This window comes from Salvelinus sp. IW2-2015, linkage group LG32 (genome assembly GCF_002910315.2).
Source record: "Salvelinus sp. IW2-2015 linkage group LG32, ASM291031v2, whole genome shotgun sequence".
Lineage (NCBI taxonomy): Eukaryota > Metazoa > Chordata > Actinopteri > Salmoniformes > Salmonidae > Salvelinus > Salvelinus sp. IW2-2015.
In genome coordinates, this window is record NC_036871.1 from 29,990,654 (window position 1) to 30,011,743 (window position 21,090).

The 21,090-nt window shown below is 48.9% G+C and overlaps 1 protein-coding gene across 3 annotated transcripts in view; it reads left to right on the forward strand.

The window, feature by feature from the left end:
• Positions 1-19,204, forward strand: part of mib1 (MIB E3 ubiquitin protein ligase 1) — an 85,750-nt gene extending 66,546 nt beyond the window's left edge. The window contains exons 13-22 of one of the 3 annotated variants that reach the window (XM_023977273.2): positions 5,662-5,794; positions 6,347-6,433; positions 7,017-7,175; positions 8,784-8,965; positions 9,150-9,339; positions 9,723-9,801; positions 10,046-10,201; positions 11,385-11,462; positions 12,020-12,132; positions 18,971-19,204. In XM_023977273.2, the coding sequence (XP_023833041.1) occupies positions 5,662-5,794; positions 6,347-6,433; positions 7,017-7,175; positions 8,784-8,965; positions 9,150-9,339; positions 9,723-9,801; positions 10,046-10,201; positions 11,385-11,462; positions 12,020-12,132; positions 18,971-19,111 (1,318 nt within the window). In that variant the 3' untranslated portion in view covers positions 19,112-19,204. The remainder of the gene's footprint in view (positions 1-5,661; positions 5,795-6,346; positions 6,434-7,016; positions 7,176-8,783; positions 8,966-9,149; positions 9,340-9,722; positions 9,802-10,045; positions 10,202-11,384; positions 11,463-12,019; positions 12,133-18,970) is intronic. The other 2 variants (XM_023977274.2, XM_023977275.2) reach the window with 2 other exon arrangements.
• The last annotated feature ends 1,886 nt before the right edge of the window (positions 19,205-21,090 follow it).

A 21,090-nucleotide genomic window follows, 5' to 3' on the forward strand; every position in this document is an offset into this window, starting at 1 on the left:
CCATGTTTGATGCACAGAGTCATGGATATTGTGGTGAGAAAATGGTCAGGAAATCAATCAGTCATGATGGTAAGGCTTGTGGGAAAGAAAGCGTAGTCATATCACTAGGCAGGGACAGAGTAGTGAATGCATGTTGCTGTAAAAGTCTTGACGTTCTGTTGTCATCTACATACACACGCCCTTGTATTTCCCCTCTTCATCTTTTCTGGATTCCTTCCTCAGCCAGAGCAGGGTTACCAAACTCGGTCCTGGGGCCTCCCCTGGGTGTACGTTTTGGTTTTTGCCCTTGCAATACACAGCTGATTCAAATAATCAAAGCTTGATGATGAGTTGGTTATTTTAATCAGCTGTGTAGTGCTAGGGCAAAAAACGTAATGTGCACCCGGGGGTTGGGAGTGTGGGTATATTACGAGTATCGTGGCAGGGCGTGTATTACGGCTATCGTGGTAGGGCGTGTATTACGGCTATCGTGGCAGGGCGTGTATTACGGCTATTGTGGCAGGGCGTGTATTACGGCTATTGTGGCAGGGCGTGTATTACGGCTATTGTGGCAGGGCGTGTATTACGGCTAGGGCGTGTATTACGGCTATCGTGGCAGGGCGTGTATTACGGCTATCGTGGCTAGTGAATGAGATGAGTTGGTAAGATGAGAATTCGTTTTTTTCAAGGCGCTGAAGGGGGTAATGTGCAAGGGGATGAGGAGCATTGTGGGCAAATAATTGGGTCATCTAGAACCAATGGGACATTAATGTGCCATTCAGCACTATCACTGTCTGCCTGTGTCTTCATAAATCCCTATGTGTCAGGACGTTCCACAATGCAAGGTGATTTAATGATAATTTAGGCTAATTCAAAACGAGGCATTAGTATGCCTACTTCAGAGATGAACAAAACCAGACATGGCCGGCTGGATTGCTTTAAAAATGTCACCACAAACAACTGCACGCTATATGCATTGTGATTTATTATCTAACCAAAACATAATATAAATGCTTCTGTCAAGTCACTTTCTTCCCATCTTGGTTAATGAAAACGCGCGCACACACAGCCTACTATGTTAGACAAAGACAGCGAAGGTCACATTTCAGGGAGAAATATTCCAGCCACGACAGCCTAATCAAAGGCTTTAATATGGAGCTGGAGCCTGGTTCATCTGATGTMCTTCTTTACCCTTCTGGTTTATTTACCCTGTCAGTCCTCATTGGGATGTGCCCAACCTTCTACTCCTCTAAAATTAAAATCTGGACCTCAAAGCCAGTTGGATACCCCTGCTCTAGTCCATCTTAATGGTGGGAGTGGGTCAGTGGGCGCATCCATCCCCCTTTTGATAGCCAAGACCAATATGTGGGGCTCTATTTACTTATTTAGGCTACATCATCATATATTTACATCCTCTGGCTTAGCTGTCACTGAACACTGTCACCCACCAGTCCACATACCAAATACAAGGACACTGAAGCCAGGGTATTTGTAGTCTGAGTGCCATTCTATTTCAATTGACTTGGCATGCCAATTCCATGGTAAGGCTAAAAGACTGGCCTTCCAATGTAAGGCTAAAACAGACTGGCCTTCCATGGTAAGGGTATGGTAGTAGACTGGAGAGTAATCAGTGCATTAGGAGTCTGGCTTGGTGGCTTTTGTGAATGATTGGTTGGGAACGGGTCATTATTTCAAAGATTGATCCTGTCGCCCTGTCCTGATGAGTTTGACTCAGCCATGTTTCTTCTGAGGAAGCCTCATCTGAGACGGGCGTTCTGATAGGGCTTGGCTACACCTCCTCCATGCATCACAAATACTACATGACTAGTACAGTCCAAYTTGATTGTAGCCATGTTTCCATCTAATCATTTTTATTCAGTGAAATGGCATGCCTGTCATAGAAAAAAACTCACGACAGACATGTTGGAAATGGCAAATTGTCTGTATACTTTCCCAAATATCGACAACACAAAATATGCTCAAACGTGGGAGAAATGTTGTCAGTGAAACATTATGGGACACTGTTCTTATTTAGCTTTGTCCTAGTAGAGTTATTGTCCCCCCGCCTTCCCGTTGGATTGTTGGTACCAGGTACTGACCACCACACAGATGGCTGTCAGCTAGGCCGGGGCGGCAGAAGGGCCCTGTCGACCCTTCCCCAAACACATAGTATACAGGTTCCTGGTCAATGACAAACTGCAGCCCAAGACAACAGGCCCTGGTGGAGTGCTCCTGAGGGACTCCTGGCATCTCTCTCAGGGTGACCCAGTTCATCACGTCTCCGTCTTCACTTTCTCTCTTCCTCTCTCTCTTCCTCTCTCTCTCTTCCTCTCTCTCTCTTCCTCTCTCTCTCTCTTCCTCTCTCTCTCTCTTCTCTCTCTCTTCTCTCTCCTCTCTTCTCTCTCTCCTCTCTTTCTCTCTCTTCTCTCTCTCTCCTCTCTTCTCTCTCTCCTCTCTTCTCTCTCTTCTCTCTTTCTCTCTCTCTTCTCTCTCTTTCTCTCTCCTCTCTCTCTCTTTCTCTCTCCTCTCTCTCTCTCTCGACCTGCAAGCTTTAACACCAATGGTAACAAGAGGAGCTCTCATTTTATTTGCTGTTCTTCCTCCACTTGCCCCAGAATCTCTCCAAGCCTCCCTGGTTTTAATGCCCATGTCAAGTTTATTCCCTGTTACTACTTAAGGGCTGGAGCCTGACCTGCCCATCCCCGCTCTCTCTCCCTATGCCTTCACACCCCCCCCCCGCTTTCCCACAGAGCCCCTTTCTTGCAGTGAAAACCCACTCGCTCACGGACAGGAAAAAGTATTTTCTTCTTTCGTTCGTTCTCCCCTTTTTTTCATTGTATATTTCTGTCAAATAGCTAACTGCATTGCAGCAGTGCCTGCCGGGCAGGCAGTGTGGCTGGGGCATTAATATTAATGTCCGCCCATTTCACCCAGCGTGGCATGGAGCATGTCAATTTAGTCAGAAAGAGAGAACACCTTTCTTTACCTTGATGGCTTCCGTGAAAGCTCTCAATGGCGCTGCCTATGCAGTGTACAAGTGCGTCCTCTATCCATCTCTATGGTCAGATTTCTTCTTATTGGAGAGGCTCTCCCCTCTCCATCCCGACCAGCACAGCGCCGGAGTATCACCTAGGAAACAGCAGAGGGCGCCAGTCTATCAGTCCCGAGTCACTATAGGGGACTCAGGACTGGGGACGCAAGCAGGGCTGTCATTGGCTAGGTTGTCTGTTGAGGGTGTTTCTCGACCCAGTGGGTCTGGTGAAAACTAGTAGCCATGTTGACTCTTAATGTCACACTGTAGAAATGTATTGGGTTGAGAACATTGTCTTCTCTCTCAACTCAAGTGTCAACACAATCCTGTGGACTAAAMTTTAATACAGCAGGCAGATTCATTATTCAATTATATGTTTACAATTTATTTTATTTTTTTACATTTTGAGGGAAATTACTTAAGTGTCCCACGTGATCACAATATCTATCTAGCAACTACTGCACTATTTTGCATTGGTGTGTTTTGACTGTTTAGGAATGAGGTAGAACCAGAGTTGCAGCTGGTCACATTTAAGCTGCAAGCAATGCAGGTGTATCTAAGACATAGAGGTTGTGCGGTGACAGAGAGACTGGGGTTCAGTGTATACTGTAGTAGTAGTAGTAGTACTGCAGCCAGCCCCAGCTCTCTACATCTAGGAGGGTATGTTATTACTCTAAAGACAGAGGGAGAGAGAGACTGGGTTTATCACAATCCACCCTGCAGCTAGCCAGTACCCCAGAGAGCTGCAGCTAGCCAGTACCCCAGGGAGCTGCAGCTAGCCAGTACCCCGGAGAGCTGCAGCTAGCCGGTACCCCAGAGAGCTGCAGCTAGCCGGTACCCCAGAGAGCTGCAGCTAGCCGGTACCCCAGAGAGCTGCAGTCTGCCCGGTACCCAGGAGAGCTGCAGCTAGCCGGTACCCCAGAGAGCTGCAGCTAGCCGGTACCCCAGAGAGCTGCAGCTAGCCGGTACCCCAGAGAGCTGCGAGCCCCAAAGCGTTCTCTACTTCCAGCGCGTGCGTTAATGTGCGCGTCTCTCCTTTTTTTCTTTATCGTTCCCTTTTTTTCACTACTACATGTGTATAAGTGCCTAACATCTACCTAGCAACTACTGCACTCTTTTCCTGTGTGTGTGCGCTCCGGTGCCTTGCCAGAGCTCTTCAGCAGTGTCGAAACCCTTGTGAAATTGGCTGCTGCTTTTCTGTACATTGTGCCGGCTAAGTCTCCCCACAGAAAGTCAGTAGACATTAACCTTGATATAGCCGTTTTTTTTATTTTTATTATTATTATTATTTTTTTTTACAAAAGGGACCTGGTTGACTGTAGTAGGTAGGTTACAGCGTTGCCTCACTACATGCAGTGTGTGTTGGGATGAGACTCACTGGACTGGTCAGGGGCTGTTCACCTCTATCCCAGGCTGCTTACCCAGGACTGGGCTGGGGGAGAGGAGACAAAGATAATGGATGAGTGTTGGCTAGCTGAGGAAGTTGCCATGATGGGACAGGATGGAAGACCAAGTCTGCTCAGCAGGGAGGTTGTTGTATGAATGTTTTCCTCCTCCTCCTATCCCCCTCTCTCTCCTTCCACCGCTCTCTCTTTCTACCTCTTTCTCTTGCGCTCTCTCGCTCTCTTTTTCTCTCTCTCGCTCTTTCTCTTTTCTGCTCTCTCGCTCTTTTTTTCTCTCGTTCTTTTTTTTTTCTTCTCTTGCTCTTTTTTTCTCTCTTTCTCTCTTTTTCTTTCTCACTCTCTCGCCATTTACACCTCTACCCCTCTTTCTCCTCCTCCCACGTTCAAATACGGTCTGCCCATGTACTATAGGAGGTAGTTTACATGATAATTTTTCTCTCTCCCATGTTCTCTCTCCCATGCTCTCTCTCCCATTTTGGTGTGGCATCATAGTCAGTCAGCTGTCCTTTGCAAGTGCTGTGCAGATTGTCAATTGGTTTTATTCCAGTCCAGAGTCAGACACTGTACTCCTTGCGTTCTTCTCATACCATGCAGTTTCCTATGCAGCAGCCATCTCTCTATAAGGCATGTAGCCTCCAAATGACCTTCAAACAGGAACACAACCAGTCGCTGCTGCCTCGCAACACAGCACTCTTCAACAACCCTGTTTAAACAATATCACACAGTTCATGAGAGCTGACTGAATGCAGCAATCTGTGGTGTTATTACCAGTTTGTCTCTACATAACGGGGGCTTTTGTGCTGCTTCTTTTAACTGGGTTTCTTAAACTACACTCAACACTTGTATCATTTACCTACTACTCCCGGTTATGCTACTAGCCCAGCCCATCCCTTGGTTTATTTAGTATGCGAGTCATTTACGTGTCAGAATAAATGTGCTGTTTCAGAACCATTCTCTCTCTGCATCTGTCCTCAGTGTAGTGATGCCTTGCAATTGGACTTTTAGATATAGAATCTATAGATGCATTGAGGGATGTTATATCATATAAAATAGATTCTGACCTTGACTATAGGAGTCTAGTCAAACTTAGTGCACTAGATAGGGGCTCAGCTGCCAAGTGTGGTGCATCCCTAGTCATATTCAACAATGATTCATTGATTGCGCCATGACCTTCCTTCCATCCTAGGTTCCTGTTGTCATGCACCTGCAGTCATCCCTCTGTCCCTCTCTTCCTCCCTCTCTGAGCAGTGCCATGCGTGTGTTGCTGGCCAAGCTGCCGCGGCCCTGGATCGTAGATGAGAAGAAAGATGACGGTTACACCGCCCTGCACCTGGCGGCGCTCAACAACCACGTAGAGGTGGCCGAGCTGCTGGTTCACCAGGTAGGACACGCTAGCATTAATCTAACCACTGACACCCCTGGTTTCATACTGATGGTCCATAGCATCCCTAGTGGCTCCATCTTGGCTCGCACGCATACAGTAAGTGCTGGCCTTATTCTTAATTGTATAATGCTGTATAGGTTTGTGCCTGTATAGGGTAGCAATAACTGCTTTCATTGTTTATTGAATCCATATTATCCTTTGGGTTCCTAGTGGTGCACAAGCACTGTTAGCCTATAACTTGCTGCCTCAGGATCATGCACGCCCTATCTGAGATATCTGAGACAGTATTGGTGCAGACCTGTATCTAACAGGACCATAGTGTAGTAAGTAGCGTCCCACCAAGCAGAGCAGGAACTGGGCTAATGAGGCTGCTGTATTTCAACGGCGTGAGAGAAGATGTTATTGTAACATTCCAGAAAAGCTGTCAGAATACACGAGGTGATACATTGCGGAATGTGTTATAGCCTACTGCAGAGTTCAAACAGGTATTTTTGAATGCCAACGCCATCTCTCTTTTCTCTATCTGTTCCCTCGCTTTCCTCCTCTCAGGGCAGTGCCAGCCTGGACATCCAGAACGTCAACCAGCAGACAGCGCTGCACCTGGCTGTGGAGAGACAGCACACACAGATAGTCAGGGTCAGTCTCCTCTCCTCACTTCCTCTCTCCTACAGCATACTGAAGATGCGATCGGCAGTTATCTCCCCATCTGTGCGTCACTCCTGACGGTGCACTGAAGGCTGGTGAGAAGATGAAGACAACACACGTTTTGATTTAAAATGGAGGATCTCCTGCAGTAGAATGAACCCGCTATGGCCAAAGTGACGTAGTGCCAAGGAAAGGAGAACGCTTTCTGGAAGAGAAACGTCAGAGGAGTAGTGGGTGTCCTATCTGGGAAAGGTTGTTACGTCGCCATCTTTTGGAGTGGTTTGGAAGTGCAGCTTCAGTGGTGCAGAAACACAGTCAATATGCAGGATCTCTAGCTGTGATGCCATGCTAGACTTATTTGGATGATGATCTTTTTTTTTTTTTTATGTACTGGACTGTTATGCAAATAAATGATCATTTTAAATTATCACCATGTTAATTTGAAATGCTCTGTGTCTGTGTGCCTGTCTGTCTCTCTGCCTGTCTGTCTCTCTGCCTGTCTGTCTCTCTGCCTGTCTGTCTCTCTGCCTGTCTGTCTCTCTGCCTGTCTGTCTCTCTGCCTGTCTGTCTCCAGCTGCTGGTGCGAGCAGAGGCAAAGCTGGACGTGCAGGACAAGGATGGGGACACTCCTCTCCACGAGGCGCTGCGTCACCACACGCTGTCCCAGCTCCGCCAGCTGCAGGACATGCAAGACGTCAGCAAGGTGGAGCCCTGGGAACCCTCCAAAAACACGGTACAGAATACACCTAACACATACCTCTAGAACCCTCCACAAACACCTAACACATACCTCTAAAACCGTTCTAAATCAACTAATATACCTCTAGAACCCTCCACAAACACCTAACACATACCTCTAAAACCGTCCTAAATCAACTACTATACCTCTAGAACCTTCCAAATATACTGGAGGGGATTGAGCATTTGAGTGCCTTTCTACGTAAGGCCGCTCCTCACTCGGCTGGCTGGGCCATTTTCAAAGCCCCCGTCTCCCCAGTCATTTATCCTGAAATGTCTTATACTCTTTCTAACTTTCTAACGTGATGCTATGGGAGAGCCCTACTCCAAGGCTGGGTGACATGGCCTAAAAATCTGATCTAAATATTTTCAACCGTCATTCACAATATATATCTGTTTTCTCTGAATAAACTTTGTTGCACAATTTAAGGTCAATACACCAAATTTCAACCAGTCAGGAATAATCTGATGAATCCAGAGCTTAGATAAATAGAAGCCTTCCACAACCATAAGACCCACTAGTATACATTATTTTATCAAAATAGTTTAACCTGCTTTTTGTTGCAATAATCACTGATCTAGCTTTGGTCTATCTATGAAAACGCCCTTTTTAACCAGAACAATGCACATCCACCAGTAATGACTAACTTCTGGTAACAGTCATTATAGAAATGTAACACAGGTCTCAGAAACAGTCTCTCTAGCCAAGCCCACGTGCTAGTGAGTAGCCAACTTAACTTTTATATTTCAAGTCTAGCCAACGTGGATCTATTTACTTGCTAACATTAGAACAGTTGAACTGTTATGAATACACCTTCCTGTCTGTCTCCAACTGTTTGAACAATAGCCGGTTGGTTCACTTTTACATATTGAAGTCACGTGGCCTACCTGGACAAGATGCTTATTTCTCAGAATGAGAACAAGTTGCCAATTCCTTATTTAAATGCCTTTTTTAATGCTCATTGCACATGTATTAAACATAGATTAGACAGCTAGCACATATGTCTGTGGCTACCGCAATGCCGTGCGTGACAAACTGAGCATCCATTTTCCACAATCATGTTAATTGATACTGGTTTTAGTAGGGTCTGCTCTGTTCTACATTTTGGGAGATGAGACATAAAAAGGGGATCGTTAAAAGGTTAAGTTATTGTCTATTACAGTAAAATGTCTAAGCATTTCGGTGTCCATATGACCGATTCTGTTGGACCAAACCTCCAATGCAAATAAAGAGTTTAAATTGCTTGTTGTCAGGGAGGAAGAAGTTATCTTTGGTCTTTTGTTGTAAGTGGCAGGGGGAGGGGCTTGGTGTCTGAGTGGGAACGTGCACAGGAGGAGACGAGAATAAAAAGACACAGAACTCTCATAAAAACAGGGGAAAAAATAACAACCTCGATTCTTGCGATACAGGCATTTGGAACATCGCGCTAATCAAATTAATTCGATATATAGCCCAGCCCTACCCAACACACTGCATATGTCCCAATTACACTGTATGCTGCTCTGCTCTGCGCTCCTCTGTCTGGTGGAGCTGGGGGAGGGGGAAAGGGAGACAGAAAGAGAGAGAGTGTTATTGACTCCTGTGTGTGTTGGTTCTCCACAGCTGATCATGGGCCTGGGCACCCAGGGAGCAGAGAAGAAGAGTGCAGCGTCCATCGCCTGCTTCCTGGCAGCTAACGGAGCAGACCTGACCATGCGCAACAAGAAGGGCCAGTCCCCTCTGGACCTCTGCCCTGACCCCAGTCTTTGTAAGGCCCTGGCCAAGTGCCACAAGGAGAAGATCAGGTAAGAAACCCTAGCCCCAGGTCTAGCCATCCGCCCCTAAACCCATACTAAAGGACACGGTTTAGACTCTTAGATGAATCAGCTGGTGAGCTTCAACTTGTTTTCTCCCCATTTTTAATATGTCCTGTCTTCTTTTCTTTCTCACAAACTCCCTTTTCTCTCCCCATCCCTCTCTCTCTTCCAGTGGCCAGGTGGGCTCTCGCAGCCCGTCTCTGAACAGTAACGGTGAGACCCTGGAGGAGTGTATGGTGTGTTCTGACATGAAGAGAGACACCCTGTTCGGACCATGCGGACACATCGCCACCTGCTCTCTCTGCTCCCCCCGCGTCAAGAAGTGTCTCATCTGCAAGGACCAGGTCCAGTCCAGAACCAAGGTATTGTACCAAACCCGGCCTCGTTGGTTTAAATATTAACGTTAACGGACGGTTTCTCAGAAACAGATTAAGTCTGGTCTTGGACTGAAAACTGGTGGATTTCCATTGAAATAACTTTTTAGTACGGGACTAATCTGTGTCCGGTATTCTGATCTGAATGCTTTTCACTCACATTTTCGCTCAAGTCTCCCTTTGATGTCAATGAATGATTTAGGCCAACTGTTGGGGTGCCTCGAAGTATGAAGTTGTGGAAGTTACTAATGACTTAGTACATTAATGGATGCTTTCCATTGGTTTGTGGTGTAAAGACATCCTCCAATTAGAGGTATGACTTTCTCTTCTCTTTCCCTCCACTGACATCAGATGTTTGTCTCTCCATACAGATCGAGGAGTGTGTCGTATGTTCTGACAAGAAGGCTGCCGTGCTCTTCGAGCCCTGCGGTCACATGTGCGCTTGTGAAAGTAAGTACACTAAACCAGCTAAGGTTGCTTCCTCGTACAGTATGCCACCTGGCGCGTACACAGTACGGAGAAACCGTTTTGAAGTGGGGAGGTAGCCCACTTCAAAATGTTGCAAAATGTTTTTTTGCCCTACCGAAGACCCTGCCTCACTGCAAGAACGCAACAATTCTCCAGAACCTTTGATGCGTTCTAGTGGGCCATACTGACCTTTCATTCTGTCTGTGTGTTCCCTTCCTCCGTACAGACTGTGCCGGCCTCATGAAAAAGTGCGTACAGTGCCGGGCTGTTGTGGAACGCCGCACGCCCTTTGTCCTTTGTTGTGGAGGGAAAGGTATGGAGGGTGATGCCGCTGATGATGATGATGATGATGATGATGATGATGATGATGATGAGGACCTTAGTGAGTGAATCTTCCACACGTTCCCTTTTATTTGTCTTTTATCCTCCTTTCTCTCTCGTTGTCATGACTGTCCATCTTGTTGTTTTCCCCATGATGAACTTGTTTTGTTMGTTTGTTGGTTTGTTGATTCACAGCTGTCTTGCTCCTGCATTATTTTAATCTTAATGTTGTCATTGTTTTGTGTGTTTTAGTTGAATGTGTCATTTTCCCAGACTGGGAAACAAACCTCCCTAGTTGAGGTCATTAATGCATAATCTTTAACTTAATCAGACGAGAGTGTGTTTTAATCATAACATGCAATTCAATCACGTCAGTTTTATAACATTTCAGCAGCATGTACTAATTTTATTAAAATAAATTGACCTCCATAACTGGCTATTAATTCTCCCTTAGCTGGCTCCTAAAAGTCTATTTGGCCAACTGATTTTAATATCGCCATCAGTCCATTGCTGGATCCAATTTCTCCATCCAATCTGTTAGCTAAGTAGTGACGGTACAGTGTTGGTTATTTCAATGTGTGAGTGTGTATTAAGGCTTACGTTTACCATCGCTAGTGTTGTCTTTAAGTTGCACACACTCTTATCACGTTATTATCTAACCTTTATGACTGCAGTTCCCTTTAGTTTGTTTTCCTTATTATTTTATGTTGAGTTAAAAGGGAAACTGTTGTAAGTTCACTGATTTTTATAATGATTTGCTTGTCAAAAGATGCCACACAAACTCACACACACACACACACACAGAGATCTCTTCAAATACAAAGTACATTATTTCAATCTCACACACACACACTCATTCCCTTATGTCCCTTGACATTTGGAGAGGGATGCCAGTGCCATCCTAGACCACTCTTCTAGCCRACTGGTAGCTAGTGCACTACGAGTTGTCATGTTACCTGCTGAGTACTGATGACGAAACAGATTTTATCCTGGTACCTTTCCTTCTAGTAATACTACTTAGTGTGTATGGTTTTTAGACTTTGAAGGGCATGGTTGCAGCTCACTCTACCTAGAAGAGACTCCTCTCCCCCACCTCCCATCTAACGTGTTTTAAATCTCATCATTGTCCATGCCCTCCTCTGTCTCCAGACCTTTAGTAGTGAGTAGACTGCTCCTCCTCAGGCCTTGCCTTGTGGAGTTGAATCAGGGGCTCCTATTATAACACTGTGACTGGTTATTCTCAGCAGGTAACTCTAACTCAGCTCTAATGGCAGGGGGCTCGCTGGATCTACTKCAGCCCAACAATCTGGCACTAAGTTGGTGTAAGTATCTCATCCTCTTCCCTGGTTCAAAACTCCCCAAAAATCCCCAGTGCTGTCTGCCCTGCCTGGCCTATGCCCTGCTGCCAAAACCCCCTTTGCAACGATCCGTCGCCCACTCCTCAACACAACACACAGAATCACATACATACAAATGATTAATGATACTGATTTCCACCATTCAGAAAGGTTGTGCCCTCAAGCACAGGGCCTCAGACCTATTTCAGCCAGATACTGTCTGAGGAAGTACATGTGTCTAAGTCTGAAATTGCTGCTTGTTAAAAACAGACTGGGTTAAAGTGTAGAACTCTTTCCAGAATAGCCCACATAGACGAGGCTGTATGATTGCTTGATTAGTTTGCCCTTTAGAGCATCATGTCATTAAAATCTATTCCAATTTTATTGATCACATACACAGAATACAACAGGTAGACTTTACAGTGAAGGCATCTCACCCTCTCGCTCACATTAAATCGGCTCGGGGGCCACTAGTTTGCGAACCTGCATATGTTTGTTCGTTTCTCAACGTTATGTGTGTTTTCCCCGTTTCCCTTATACAGCCAGCGGTAACATCCCGGCCATGCAGAGAGACAAAGACAACACCAATGTCAACGCTGACGTTCAGAAACTGCAGCAGCAACTGCAGGACATCAAGGAGCAGGTAAGCGTGGTGGTATGTACTAAAGACAACATGGTGGTATGTACTAAAAACAACATGGTGGTATGTACTAAAAACAACATGGTGGTATGTACTAAAAACAACATGGTGGTATGTACTAAAAACAACATGGTGGTTTGTACTGAAGACAACATGGTGGTTTGTACTGAAGACAACATGGTGGTTTGTACTAAAGACAACATGTGGTATGTGCTGAAGACGGCATGGAGTCATGTACTAAAGATTGTGCTGAAGACGGCATGGAGTCGTGTGCTGAAGACGGCATGGAGTCGTGTGCTGAAGACGGCATGGAGTCGTGTGCTAAAGACGGCATGGTGGGCGTGTGCTAAAGACGGCATGGAGTCGTGTGCTGAAGACGGCATGGGGGCGTGTGCTGAAGACGGCATGGAGTCGTGTGCTGAAGACGGCATGGAGTCGTGTGCTAAAGACGGCATGGAGTCGTGTGCTGAAGACGGCATGGAGTCGTGTGCTGAAGACGGCATGGAGTCGTGTGCTGAAGACGCATGGAGTCGTGTGCTGAAGACGGCATGAGTCTGTGTGCTGAAGACGCATGGAGTCGTGTGCTGAAGACGGCATGGAGTCGTGTGCTGAAGACGGCATGGTGGCGTGTGCTGAAGACGGCATGGAGTCGTGTGCTGAAGACGCATGGAGTCGTGGCTGAGACGGCATGGAGTCGTGTGCTGAAGACCATGGAGTCGTGTGCTGAAGACGCATGGAGTCATGTACTAAAGATTGTGCTGAAGACGGCATGGAGTCGTGTGCTGAAGACGGCATGGAGTCGTGTGCTGAAGACGGCATGGAGTCGTGTGCTGAAGACGGCATGGAGGCGTGTGCTGAAGACGGCATGGAGGTCGTGTGCTAAAGACGGCATGGAGTCGTGTGCTGAAGACGGCATGGAGTCGTGTGCTAAAGACGGCATGGTGGGCGTGTGCTGAAGACGGCATGTGGGCGGTGTGGCTGAAGACGGCATGGAGTCGTGTGCTAAGACGGCATGGAGTCGTGTCTGAAGACGGCATGGAGTCGTGTGCTGAAGACGGCATGGAGTCGTGTGCTGAGACGGCATGAGTCGTGTGCTGAAGACGGCATGGAGTCCGTGTGCTGAAGACGCGCATGGTGGGCGTGTGCTGAAGACGGCATGGAGTCGTGTGTGCTAAGACGGCATGGAGTCGTGTGCTGAAGACGGCATGGTCGGGCGATGTGCTCGAAGACGGCATGGAGTCGTGTGCTGAAGACGGCATGGAGTCGTGTGCTAAACGGCATGGTGGGCGAGTCTGTGCTGAAGACGGCATGGATCGGTGTGCTAGAAGACGGCATGGAGTCGTGTGCTGAAGACGGCATGGTGGGCGTGTGCTGAAGACGCATGGATCGTGTGCTGAAGACGGCATGGAGTCGTGTGCTAAAGACGGCATGGAGGGTCGAAATGTGCTGAAACGGCAGTTGAGTCGTGTGCTGAAGACGCATGGAGTCGTGTGCTGAGACGGAGTCGTGTGCTTAGAAGACGGCATGGAGTCGTGTGCTAAAGACGGCATGGAGTCGTGTGCTGAAGACGCATGAGTCGTGTGCTGAAGACGGCATGGAGTCGTGTGCTGAAACGCATGGAGTCGTGTGCTAAGACGGCATGGAGTCGTGTGTGGAAGACGCAGTGGTGGGCGGTTGCTGAAGACGGCATGGAGTCGTCTGTGCTGAAGACGGCATGGATCGTGTGCTAAAGACGGCATGGGAGTCGTGTGCTGAAGACGGCATGAGTCGTGTGCTAAAGACGGCATGGAGTCGTGTGCTAAAGACGGCATGGGATCGTGTGCTAAAGACGGCATGGAGTCGTGTGCTGAAGACGCGATGGTGGGGCGAGTGCTGAGACGGCATGGATCGTGTGCTGAAGACGCATGGAGTCGTGTGCTGAAGACGGCATGGAGTCTGTGTGCTGAAGACGGGCATGGAGTCGTGTGCTAAGAACGGCAGTGGAGTCGTGTGCTGAAGACGGCATGGAGTCGTGTGCTGAAGAGGCATGTGGGCGTATTGTGAAGACGGCATGGAGTCGTGTGCTAGAAGACGGCATGGAGTCGTGTGCTGAAGACGGCATGGATCGTGTGCTAAAGACGGCATGGTGGGCGTGTGCTGAAGCGGATGGGTCGTGTGCTGAAGACGGCATGGGGCGTGTGCTGAAGACGGCATGGAGTCGTGTGCTGAAGACGGCATGGAGTCCGTGTGCTGAAGACGGCATGGTGGGCGTGTGCTGAAGACGCATGGAGTCGTTGCTGAAACGGGGCATGGTGGGCGTGTGCTAAGACGGCATGGAGGCGTCTGATGTGCTGAAGACGGCATGAGTCGTGTGCGAAGACGGCATGGAGTGTCGTTGCTGAAGACGGCATGGTGGGCCGTGTGCTGAAGACGGCATGAGTCGTGGTTGGCTGAAGACGGCATGTGGGCGTGTGCTAAGACGCATTGGAGCGTGTGCTGAGACGGCGAGGTGGCTGAGACCATGAGTCGTGTGCTAAAGACGGCATGGAGTCTGTGCTGAGACGGCATGGGTCGTGTGCTGAAGACGGCATGAGTCGTGTGTCTGAAGACGGCATGGAGTCGTGTTAGCCTAAAGACGGCATGGAGTCGTGTGCTGAAGACCGGCATGGAGTCGTGTGGTGCTGAAGACGGCATGGAGTGTGTGCTGAAGACGGCATGGAGTCGTGTGGCTAAAGACGGCATGGAGTCGTGTGCTAAAGACGCATGGAGTCGGTGCTGAAGACGGCATTGGTGGGCGTGGCTGAAGACGGCATGGTGGCGTGTGCTGAAGACGGCATGGATCGTGTGCTAAACGCATGGAGTCGTGTGCTAAAGACGGCATGGAGTCGTGTGCTGAAGCGGCATGGATCGTGTGCTGAAGACGGCATGAGTCGTGTGCTAAAGACGCATGGAGTCGTGTGCTGAAGACGCATGGTGGGCGTGTGCTGAAGACGGCAGTGGGGTGCTGAAGACGGCAGGAGTCGTGTGCTAAGACGGCATGGAGTCGTGTGCTAAGACGGCATGGTGGCGTGTGCTGAAGACGGCATGGAGTCGTGTGCTGAAGACGCATGGAGTCGTGTGCTGAAGACGGCATGGAGTCGTGGGCTGAAGACGGCATGGAGTCGTAGCGTGTGCTGAAGACCGGCATGGAGTCGTGTGCTGAAGACGGCATGGAGTCGTGTGCTGAAAGACGGCATGGGTCGTGTGCTGAAGACGGCATGGAAGTCGTGTGCTGAAGACGGCATGGTCGTTGCTAAGACGGCATGGTATCGCTGTGCTAAAGACGGCATGGAGTCGTGTGCTGAAGACGGCATGGAGTCGTGTGCTGAAGACGGCATGGAGTCGTGTGCTGAAGACGGCATGGAGTCGTGTGCTAAAGACGGCATGGAGTCGTGTGCTGAAGACGGCATGGTGGGCGTGCTGCTGAGACGGGGCATGGTGGGCGTGTGCTGAAGACGGATGAGTCGTCTGTGCTGAAGACGGCATGGAGTCGTGTGCTGAAGACGGCATGGTGGGCGTGTGCTGAAGACGGCATGGTGGGCGTGTGCTAAAGACGGCATGGAGTCGTGTGCTGAAGACGGCAGTGGGCGTGTGCTGAAGACGGCATGGGCGTGTGCTAAGACGGCATGGAGTCGTGTGCTGAAGACGGCATGGGGTCGTGTGCTGAAGACGGCATGGAGGCGTGTGCTGAAGACGGCATGGAGCGGGTGCTAAAGACGGCATGGAGTCGTGTGCTGAAGACGCATGGAGTCGTGTGCTGAGACGGCATGCAGTCGTGTGCTGAAGACGGCATGGAGTCGTGTGCTGAAGACGGCATGGAGGCGTGTGCTGAAGACGGCATGGAGTCGTGTGCTGAAGACGGCATGGAGTCGTGTGCTGAAAGACGGCATGGTGGGCGTGTGCTAAAGACGGCATGGAGTCGTGTGCTGAAGACGGCATGGTGGGCGTGTGCTGAAGACGGCATGGAGGCGTGTGCTGAAGACGGCATGGGTCGTGTGCTGAAACGCATGGAGTCGTGTGCTGAAGACGGCATGGAGTCGTGTGCTGAAGACGCATGAGTCGTGTGAAGAGCATGAGTCGTGTGCTGAAGACGGCATGGAGTGTTTGCTGAAGACGGCAGGTGGGCGTGTGCTGAAGACGGCATGGTGGGCGTGTGTCTAAGACGGCATGGAGTCGTGTGCTGAAGACGCATTGGTGGGCGTGTGCTGAAGACGGCATGGAGTCGTGTGCTGAAAGACGGCATGGAGTCGTGTGCTGAAGACGGCATGGAGTCGTGTGCTGAAGACGGCATGGAGTCGTGTGCTGAAGACGGCATGGAGTCGTGTGCTGAGACGGCATGGTGGGCGTGTGCTGAAGACGGCATGGAGTCGTGTGCTGAAGACGGCATGTGGGCGTGCTGTGCTGAAGACGCATGGCGTGCGAAACGCATGGAGCGTGTGCTAAGACGGCATGGTGTCGTTGCTGAAGACGGCATGGAGTCGTGTGCTGAAGACGGCATTGGAGGCGTGTGCTTGAAGACGGCATGGAGTCGTGTGCTGAAAGACGGCATGGAGTCGTGTGCTGAAGACGCATGGAGTCGTGGGCTGTTGAAGACGGCATGGAGTGCGTGTGCTGAAGACGGCATGGAGCGTGTGCTGAAGACGGCATGGAGTCGTGTGCTGAAGACGGCATGGAGTCTGTGGCTGAAGACGGCATGGAGTCGTGTGCTGAAGACCGGCATGAGTCGTGTGCTGAAGACGGCATGAGTGGGTCTGTGTGCTGAAAGACGGCATGGAGTCGTGTGCTGAAAGACGGCATGGAGTCGTGTGCTGAAGACGGCATGGTGCGTGTGCTGAAGACGGCATGGTGGGCGTGTGCTGAAGACGGCATGGTGGGCGTGTGCCAAGACGGCATGGAGTCGTGTGCTAAGACGGCATGGAGTCGTGTGCTGAAGACCGGCATGGAGGCGTGTGCTGAAGACGCATGGAGTCGTGTGCGTTAAAGACGCATGGAGTCGCGTCTGCTGAAGACGGCATTGGTGGGGCGTGTGCTGAAGACGGCATGGGAGCGTGTGCCTTGAAGACGGCATGGTGGGCGTGATGCTTGAAACGGCATGAGGGCGTGTGCTAAAGACGGCATGGTGGCGTGTGCTGAAGACGGCAGGTGGGATGGAGCGTGGTGCGTCTAAAGCATGAGGCGTGTAAAGACGGCATGTGTGCGTGTGCTAGACGCAGAACTTGCAAGCGCATGAGTCGTGTGCTGAAGACGCCATGGTGGGCGTGTGCTGAAGCATGCGGTGGCGCATGAGCATGGAGCGTGTGCTGAAGAGCGCAGTGCTGTGTAGAACGCTTGCGTGTGCTGGAAGACGGCATGGAGTCGGGCTGAGACTGTGCATGGAGTCGTGACGAAAGCATGAGTCGTTGCTGAGACGCAGGCATCGTGTGCGGACGATGACGCGGTGCATGAAAGGGGAGGCGTTCAAACGGCATCAGTGGGCGTGTGCTGAAGACGGCATGGTGGCGTGTGCTAAAGACGCATGGGGTCGTGTGCTGAAGACGGCATGGTGGGCGTCTCTAAAGACGGCATGGTGGGCGGATCTGAAGACGGCATGTGTTGGGCGTGTTAAAGATGCATGGAGTCGTTGTGCTGAAGGACGGGCATGGAGGTCGTGTTGCTGAAGACCGGATGGAGGTCTGTGTGCTAAAAGACGGCATGGTGGGTATGTTCAGAGTTTTAATTGTAACTAACGGACGCTTAACTGTGGTGTGTGTGTGTGTGCTAGGCACATCAATAAACATTGAAGGTCCAATGCAGCTGTTTTTATCTCAATATCAAATCATTTCTGGTTAACAATTATTTACCTTACTGTGATTTTGACCATTTTAAAATGAAAACAAAGAAACAAATAGATTGTTAGCAAAGAGCAATTTCTCAAGCAAGAATATAATTAGGACTGTCTGAGTGGGGAGGGGAAAACTGAAAACTAGCTATTATTGGCAGAGAGATTTGGAACTCTCTCGCTTATTGGTCTATGAACTAATTTACCGCATGGTGATGTCACCAGGCAGGCTTAAACTCCATCCCACCAAAACAGGCAGAAATGTATTTTCAAACAGCTCTTACACTAAAAGGGCATTATCATAATTTTAGCAGTTTCAGTATTATTCCAACCACTAGTGTAAAAATATGTATAACATTTTTTATAAAGGCCTCCCGAGTGGCACAGTGGTCTAAGGCACTGCATCGCAGTGCTAGCTGTGCCACAAGAGATTCTGGGTTCGATTCCAGGCTCTGTCGCAGCCGGCCGTGACCGGGAGACCCATGGGGGGGTGCATAATTTGGCCCAGCGTCGTCTGGGTTAGGGGAGGGTTTGGCTGACAGAGATGCCCTTTTCCCATCGCGCACTAGCGACTCCTGTGGCAGGCTGGGCGAAGTGCACACTGACACCGTCGCCAGGTGTACGGTGTTTCCTCCGACACATTGGTGCGGCTGGCTTCCGGGTTAAGTGGGCATTGTGTCAAGAAGCAGTGCGGCTTGGTTGGTTTGTGTTTCGGAGGACGCACGGGTCTCGACCTTCGCCTCTCCTGAGTCGTCTGTACAGGAGTTGCAGCGATGAGACAAGACTATAACTACCAATTGGATACCACGAAAACAGGTTTAAAAAAAAAAAAACTGTTTAAAAACATAGTGTGTTGATATGAGACACCTTTTCCTTGCCCTGAGACAGGCTGTAGACCATTTTGGAATCTATAGCCATGTCTCAAAGCAACCATTTTTCCAATWCAATGTGTTTATATCAGAACTGGGATGACTCCACTAAGGTGTGTACTAAGTGTTATTTTGTGTATCTCTCCAGACCATGTGTCCGGTGTGCCTGGACCGGCTGAAGAACATGATCTTCATATGTGGCCACGGCACCTGCCAGCTGTGTGGCGACCGCATGAGCGAGTGCCCCATCTGCCGCAAGGCCATCGAGAGACGCATCCTTCTGTACTAGAGTCCCAGGCTTCAGTCTCGGCCTTCTACACCCCCACCACCCCCCATGAGGCCTTTAAGAGACGCATCCTTCTGTACTAGAGTCCCAGGCTTCAGTCTGGCTTCGTACACCCCACCACCCCCATTAGCCTTTAAGAGTGCATCACTCTGTACTAGTAGAGTCCCAGTTTGTCAGCCGCCCCCCCCCCCCATCTACAACAACCACACCAAGCTGCTGCTCCCATCTATCTCGGCGTCTTAACACCAGAATTACCAATGGGCTTCTTTAAAAATGGAAACGTTTAAAACAATCAAACATTGTACTGAAAGGCTTGGTCTGTTAGCTCAGCTGAAAGCCTGTAGCAGCCTGATTCTGTTTTTCTCCTCAGAATGCCCTTTCGCCTCTCTCTCGTTTACTCTCTCTCGCTCTTCTCCCCCTCCCCTCTCTGTTGTTTTCCTGTTCTGTGTGAGAACGCCTCTTCCGTATCATGTGGTGGGGTATTGGCACACATCCCAACCCTGCCCTGTGTTGACCTGGTATGGACTGAGGGATATGGTCAGAGCCACTTAGTCCCATCTCCAAGGTCCTATTCATTAGGGCACGCTCTGTCTCCTCCTGTCAAGGCTGCCCCTCCTGTCGAAGGGCTGCCCCTCCGTCGAAGGCTGCCCCTCCTGTCGAAGTGCCCCTGCTGTCGAAGGGCTGCCCCTCCTGCGAGGCTGCCCTCCTGTCGAAGGCGCTGCCTCCGCCTCTGATGCTAAACCTAAAACCTAAAGCCATTTATCATTGATTCTATTTGTATTATTATGCAAGAGATATTGGTAATAGATGCTACTGACGTGGGTTATCACTACTTTTGTAGTTTACTCAACATTTCATGATGGCTACATATGATGAACGATTTTATACATGCAAAAACTGCGATGTCCGCACTTTTACAAGTTCACCAGTCTTCTGCTACACGTCATATTTGAGATGTTGTTGTGACAGTTGGGGTTTTTGCAATGAGGCCCTTTATTCCCAGAGTCAGTATAACGTGTGGATACCATTTTATTGTCTCTGTGCAGTTTGAAGGAAGTTGCTAACTAGCGCAATTGCTAACGAGCTTTAGCGCAATGACCTGAAGTCTGTAATATGCTAGCAGATACAATAGACTTTCAGTCATTTGCTAATGCTAGAGCAATGGATCGCTAAAAACACTCTAACTTCCTTCATACTGGACACAACATAAAAATGGTACCCACAAGTCATCGGACTTGGGACTAGACAAAGGTCATTGCCAAAATCCCGAAGTATGCCTTTAAGACCTGCACAGGCAGTTAGCACGCTATCTAGGAGAAAAAACTGCTGATTGAACAAAAAAGCAATTGCTGTTCTGTTTGTCTAGACTTTGGAGGCCAAATCCACCTTAACTCTGACTGACTGATAAGTGGTGACACCGCTGTAGTCCAATCGTCTGCTCAACACCTCATCACATGTACCTTGTTTACAACCCCTCTTCTGGAAGAACACAACAGCCAGGCAGTATGACACCTTTTGGTCTCAATGTTAATACTTAAGTACAGTAGACCAGTATAGATGCAATCAACAGTGTTTCATTCAGCCTACTTATAAGTGAATACTATCAGTGTACCTGCTGGACATTTCTGAGGATTAATTAACTTAATTGAGCATTTTGGACAAACATAGTATGTATCATGTATGACACACAGGTGCTTAGAGCTGTTCCAAGGACTAAGATGGTATTATCTGCTGGTATACAACCATCCTATATTCTTATAAGCATCGCTAATAACCATTGATTATTCATGTGCCATTGCTTCCAAAAATGATTACCTGTTAATGTTGTTGGGATAAGGTGCTCTTAATCTGGTATTGCTTTATTTAATGCATTTGCTAATTTTTGTAATAAACGCATTTATTGAGCTAGAGTGTACAATCTAATAGAAAGCCAAGATGATAATTAGAGTAAATTATTTGTATTGCTGCCCACAAATAGGATT